General features: G+C 40.9%; 1 protein-coding gene across 2 annotated transcripts; it reads left to right on the top strand.

Annotated features, from left to right (window-relative positions):
- The first annotated feature begins 273 nt into the window (after positions 1 to 273).
- Positions 274 to 6269, top strand: LOC117833608 (disease resistance protein RPP13). 2 transcript variants are annotated; one of them, XM_034713174.2, is made up of 4 exons: positions 274 to 1301; positions 3474 to 4301; positions 4389 to 5558; positions 5648 to 6269. In XM_034713174.2, exons 1-4 carry the CDS (start codon positions 478 to 480, stop codon positions 5673 to 5675), a joined length of 2850 nt encoding a protein of 949 aa, XP_034569065.1. In that variant the 5' UTR covers positions 274 to 477; the 3' UTR covers positions 5676 to 6269. The 2 variants fall into 2 exon arrangements, with proteins under 2 accessions (XP_034569065.1, XP_034569064.1); XM_034713173.2 differs by having other exon boundaries at positions 275 to 1301; positions 3474 to 5558.
- The last annotated feature ends 789 nt before the right edge of the window (positions 6270 to 7058 follow it).

Genomic DNA, 7058 nt, shown 5'->3' with positions numbered 1-7058 from the left:
CGAGAGGGGTGTGATGTGCGTGTGACTGTAGTGCGTGGGGTGGTGTACCTATCCTGATGTACGCAAATTCAAACTGTGAATTACCAAGAAGTTTCTGGGGGCTCGTTTTTCCTCAGAGCGAATTAAATAGCGGAATCTTTCCGTCACGTTCACTAAGCTAGCACGTGATGGATGGACAAGGAAGTAATGGCTGCTGGCCCGCTAGACTTGACTCACGTCCTCGTCCTCGAACTCCGTTACCAGGCTGCCTGGCCAGGCACTCACCAACCGTCCACCATATCCATTGATGACGCCTCGTCACACCCAATAATTCACATGGTATGGAAATGCAGTCACAGGAGAGATGCTCCCGATGTTTATACGTGTGTACTCTCCTGACCTCTCCTCACACACCGACATCAACGTACCATTGTTCCTGAGAGCCCTCCGCCACACCCAACATTACTTGAGCTTGCAGTGGGAGCTCCTCGCGCGAGCATGGATCTCGTGACGGGGGCCATCGGCAGCATCATCTCCAAGCTGGCCGAGCTCCTCGCGGCGGAGTACAAGCTGCAGGCGGGCGTGAAGCAGCGGATCCAGTCTCTCACAAGGGAGCTCGAGAGCGCACACGCCTTCCTCCAAGAGATCGACAAGGTGCCCCCGGACCAGCTCAACAAGCAGGTCAAGATCTGGGCCTGCGAGGTCAGGGAAGCATCCTACGACATGGAGGACGTCCTCGACACCTTCCTCATCCACGCCAAGGATCCCAAGCCCGTCAACAAGAACAAGAACATGCTCAAGCGGCTGAAGGAGAAGATCGATACCTTGTTTAGCAAGACCATGGCTCGCCATGACATTGCCAACGCGATCGAGGAGGTCAACAAGAAGCTCAAAGAGATCGCCGAGCGGCGTCAGAGGTACAAGATCAACGATTGCGTGGCTAGTCCTGCCACACCGTCCTCGTGTATTGATCCGCGCATCGCGCCGCTTTACAGTACCAGCGCGTCCATGCTCATTGGCATCGATGAGTCCAAGGAAGCAGTCATAAGGATGTTGTCCCACGATGACATGAAGACAAGGGTTGTCTCTGTTCTTGGATTTGGAGGACTTGGCAAGACCACTCTTGCCAAGGCAACATATGACCAGCTTAAACAAAACTATGAGTGTGGGGCTTTTGTTTCCGTTGGCCGGAATCCGGACTTGGTGAAAGTTTTTAAGGACATTCTCTATGATCTTGACAAAGTTTTTAGGGACATTCACTCTACACAAAAAGGTGCAGATTTGCTCATCCGCGAACTCCTAGACTTCCTACGAGACAAGAGGTACATACTCCCGTAGCCACCCAAACTCTACGCTAGCTAGCTAGCTGTTAGTCCGTCAACCTATACTTTCGCACTGCTAATAATTGTGAGCGGAACAACATGTAGAAATTGACAAATGAATTAGAGTCCATAACTAATGATTAAACATATTTACTATTCTCTCGTATAGATACATCCTCCATTTTAAATTTTAGGTCATTTTGACTTTTCTAGGTTCATAGATATTATTATGCATCTAGACATACACTATCTAGATGCATAGTAAAAACTATGCCCCTAAAAAACCCAAAACGATCTACAATTTGGAACGGAGGGAGTACTTATCTTTATTCATTTATGATAGATTTTAGTTAGTAACTACTTTGCATATTTTTTCATCCATATTCATAGTTAGTAATTGCACCCTTAGTCCGAGCAATATATGTATCATGAAAATTGGTAATTTCATTGCTTCTTCCATATATGAGCACGTGGTCTACATGTTGCATCATGCATGTATACACATTAAGTTAGTATTTTTATATTAATAATAACAATATTTTTAGAATTATATATTGGTGTACTTTGGGATATTTATTCATAATGGTATATGTAAGAAATTTTGATTTGGATTTAGTGATTATTTTTAGTAATAGAAGATGTGGGTAATTAAAATACAAATTTAGATAATTAGATAACTAATTTGGATGAAAAAAGAGAGTTAATTTTTGTTATATTTCATGGTGGCAAAGGTGGATAATTTAGATATAGATATAGAGGGATTACTTTGGACTATTTTCATAATGGTAGATGTGGTAATTTTTTTAGAAAATATAGTAGATCTGGCTCTAATGATTAGATTCTACTGCATTGATAGTTGGATGTTCTAATTTTCATAAGAATTTTAGAATTGATCTTATTTTAATAGCACATCTCATGAGTAATAGCAAGATAGTACCCTACTGTTCAAAGTTTATTTATCCGCTTTCTTATGAATTGAACTCATATACGCACAAAATTCCTGGTTTGCATGTCGGTATGAAATAAAAGAACATTAGAGATGCACTTTGAAGTGTACTATTATAGATTAGTCTAGATATGTGACTTTATACTTTTAGTGTAAGTTTATATTTTTCCTTTTTCTTAATTGAGCTAACATGATACTCCCTCCATAATGAAATATAAGTGACTTTGAGTTTGTTATAAGTCAAACAATCCTATGTTTCACTAAGTTTATAAGAAATAACAATAATATTTATGATATCAAATGAGTATCAATAGATTGTTTATGAAATGTATTTTCATAGTTTACTTCTTTGATACATTAGATATTAAATTTTTATTTATAAAGTTGGTCAAACTCATGATAGTTTGACTTAAGATAAACTCAAAATCCATTATATTTCTATACAGAGGGAGTAGTTTCTTAATCACTAATTATGAGCCCTCAACTATCTTACTCCTACATTATAAGGTGTCTCCATTTTTGACAACTCAGCTAGCTATAAGTGCCAACATAGACTCGTTCTATATGCATGGCACAATGAACAAATGAACAGAGAAAACTAGCTACTAGTTAATAGGTACTCCCTCTGTCCGGCAATGAGTGTCCATTTAGAAAATTTCAGACACATTAGTAGTGATGAGAAAATATCTATGTTGCCCCTAATAACTAATACTAATTGTGATTGAAACTCATGCTGTCCGTTTAGTTTTCTAGATCCTAAATAAATGCATGTGCATTGGAACCAGAGAAATAACATCATTTGATCATTTGATTCGCTCTACGTGCTTCTCCATATGTTTTTCTTTATTGGTGTGAATGTTGTTTTAATTAGATGATATTTACTAGGAGGTAAAAGGACACTCTTTGTGGGATAAATTTTAGAGTCTATAGTGCATTTCCTTACATATGCAATATGTATTTAACATCTCTATTATGTGTGGACCCACATTAGTTTTGAAGAATGTGCTATAGGTAGTTGGTGAAATGGTCTATCAAGTTGACTTCACCGTTGGAGACACTCACTTGCAGCTGATTGCCAACCAGTCAGCAAAGATTCAGAATCATTAGTTTCATTAGTGTTATAACATGACGAGTAGTTTTCTATTTGTTCTATATATTCATTCACGGTTCTTTGTTATATAGATAGATGTCTTGGATACTTTTACTGACTATTGTCATGTGGGTAGGTACCTAATTGTCATTGACGACGTATGGGAGACACAATCTAAGAAGAGAATCATAGATCAGGTTTTGAGTACTCAGAATAATAAAGGAAGCAGAATAATAATAACCACTCGTAATTCAGAAGTTGCCACTGGTGATGAGGTATACAAATACAAGCTACAACCGCTTTCGGATGATAACTCAAAAGAGTTATTTTATGCAAGGATCCCTGAAGATAAATGTCCTGATAATCAACGACCGAAGGTATCTGAAGTAGTTGATAAAATTCTGAAAAAATGTGGTGGTGTACCTTTAGCTATCATCACAATGGCTAGCTTACTGGTGGGAAAATCAATGCAAGAATGGTTTGAGGTGTGCAACTCTATTGGTTTTCGTGATAAAGATAAAGAGCAAGTAGATGATACTCTGTGGATACTGTCTCTTAGCTACTATGATCTCCCTTCTCACCTGAAGACTTGCTTACTGTATCTAAGCTTATTTCCAGAAGATTATTTGATTAAAAAGGATGCTTTGATATGGATGTGGGTAGCTGAAGGTTTTGTCAATGAGAAACCAGGAATCGGCTTGTATGAGATTGGGGAGGGATACTTCAACAACCTAGTTAACAGAAGTTTGATCCAGCCAGTGGAGGATGAAGAAACCAGAATCATAAATGGATGCCGTATCCATGATATGATTCTTGATCTCATCCGTTCCTTGTCCCGTGAAGCAAACTTTGCCATGGTATTCGACAACCGTACTGAAGACACATTGTTAGGAAGCAATGCACGTAGGTTAGCTCTCCACAATGATGCTCCTCTGAACAATCATACGGACACAGCACGAGCAAGGTCTTTCTTTGCTTTTATGCGCCATTCTGTTCCAATGGTCCAGTTTCGGAGCTTTAAACTCTTACGCGTGCTATATTTGGATGGCAGCTTTCATCGTTTACCCTTCTATGAGCATATTGGAGATTTACTTCATTTGAGGTACCTCGGGACAAGCCGGTCCTCCTATGAGGATTTGGAGCTTCCGAAAGAAGCAGCTTTCAAGTTTCTTCGGGTGTTGTATTTGGATGACAACATCCTAAGTGCAAGTGAGCATCCAAGGGAATTATTACCATCGAGCGTGGGCATGCTAACACAATTGGTATGCCTACGTGCTGTGGATTATAGCCTGCCGGGTGAGGAAATCAAGAACCTGACGTCCCTGCAGGAGTTGCACATACGTCCTGGCACGTGGGGCGATGAAAAGTCAATCGGCCAGTTTGTGAAAGATCTGGGCAACCTACGTGAACTCAGGGCGCTCAGGATTTTTACTGGCCATTTCAAGGACAAGAGAATGCAATCGGACTTCGTGAATTCACTAGGAAATCTCCACAACCTGCAACGTCTGCAACTGTTCGGTGCGAGTGTAACTATTGAAGATGGAGAAGGAGCACGGGAGAACAAATGGCAGCTCCCGCTCCCGCTCCCGCGAGGACTCTGCCATTTGGTTCTGGACACGGTCCCTGAATTGCCGCCATGCATTGATCCAACGCGTCTCCCCAACCTCTCCCACTTGACCCTGACTGTCGATGAGATGGGTGACCAGGGTCTGAAAATCTTGGGAGAGTTGCCAGAGCTCCATTACCTCAAGCTCACGCTGTCCACGAGATGCCGCAGCAAGGCAACGATAACTGGTACTGCCGCTCATGGCTACTTTCAGAAGTTGAGATCCTGCGAGTTGCCTTTTTCAACGGTCCAGTTTGTGGTCAACGAGGACTCGAGTGTTTCATTCACAATCTCGACTCGAGTGTTTCATCATTCACAATTTCGTTTTAAAAAGAAACAGGACAACTGCAGAGTAGCAGGTGCCCTTATGCCAAACCTGGAAGTGCTCAGCTTTCGCAACGACGTGGAAGAATTAACCGACTGCAATCTGGGCTTGGAGTGCCTCCCTTCGCTTCAGAAACTAACAGTAGTTCTTCTCACCGGTTGGGGGCTGCCTGATGATGTGGCCAATAATCTGACCGGCAGAGTGGAGGCTGCACTGAGGCACACAATCCAAGCCCATCCCAACCGGCCCACACTCGAAATTGACCGCTATGATTATTGCTACAATTCTAGGTGCGTACCTGCTCACATGGACTCCTCGTAATTTCCATCTAATCTTCTGTTGATCTCATAATCAGTTCTAACTAAATTTGGAATTCCAGCGAATCAGACAATGATGATAGTTATTGAATCAAGAGGAAGAAGAAGAAGAAGAACAAGATCAAGAGGAGGATGAGGAGGCGACACCATTGGAAGATAGCTATTGAATCGCTTCAGTTCGATTCCACCAAACCACCCTGCATGCACCTACGTGTTTTCTTTAGCTGCTGCTTCGAGTTCTTCTTCCTTCTTTCAGTTGCTACATATGTTCGTTTTGTGGCTGCTTCAGTGACATAATCTATAGGCAGTCAATCGCTGTTCAATACTATTTCAAGATTCGCCTGGATGGACTCCGTTTCTCCGTAGCATTATCTTCGACTCTATTTCTATTGTTTGGATAACCCTACCATTGGATTCTGTTGGTATCAAACTCCCTTTTGTGTCTGAGTTAGTGTGAGAGTGTAATAAGAGGCTGATGTCTCTCTTGTGTCTGTCCTTGATGGCTGAGGTCGTGGATTTCAGTCCCCCTCCCCCCTTCACCCACCCCATCCACCTTTTCTTTTTTTCCTATATGCAAGGTCAAACATTTGTCAGTACGTTATATAATTACCTTGTCCTTCGTAAGTAGATCATTGTAAACACTTTTTTTAATGCCAAGTTGTTCGTGTTGTAAGGTTCTTTAAATACTGTGAACTCATCCTTGTTTGGTTCTGTTTTTGACCCATGAGCAATGCTATAGTATTCTAAGCATGACTGTAGACCATCTATTTAGTAAATTCGAATGGATAAGAAGACCTATTACCTCCATGAATATAGTTGTTATATTTATTTATTTAATTTATATTTCATAAATTATGACAAATATGGGGAAAATCTACATGTTAATTAGAGTAGCATAGCAACATATGCAACATTGTTGGGCGGAAATGTGAAATCAGTCAGCCCAGGAAGCCCAGCGTCCAGTGGCAGTGGGAGGCTGGGAGCTGTCCATGACTCCATGAGTCCAGGTAAGCTTTTTCTTTCATTCATTTATTCTTTCTTCTAAACCTTTACAACTAGTTCACTTTTGCATAAATTTATGATTTTTGTGTATTCTGTGCGCATAAAACAATTAATACAATTCATCCAACATTTCTCCGAACATAACTTAGAATTTAAAGATGCATATTCAATATTTTATATTCATTTTGGACTCTATTTGGTTGAATTGTTTCTGAACAACATCATAGTTTGAATCGATTTAACCGCATAATCCTTTTCTATCTTTTTTCCCTAAGAGCATTCATTCTGGTGGCTTCTCTAGCTTTTGAGGTGCACATTTTGGTTCACATTGGAGATGCTTAATTAACTCCAACATCCTTAAGCACACTATAGACGCCATGAGATATATTGGGTATAGTGTGATCGCCAAAGCTCTATCCACCAAAGCTCTGCCGAAATCGTAGTACCGACCGTTGATCGAGAAGGTTGCCG

This window comes from Setaria viridis, chromosome 8 (genome assembly GCF_005286985.2).
Source record: "Setaria viridis chromosome 8, Setaria_viridis_v4.0, whole genome shotgun sequence".
NCBI lineage: Eukaryota > Viridiplantae > Streptophyta > Magnoliopsida > Poales > Poaceae > Setaria > Setaria viridis.
This window is presented reverse-complemented; position numbering and strand designations above follow the sequence as displayed.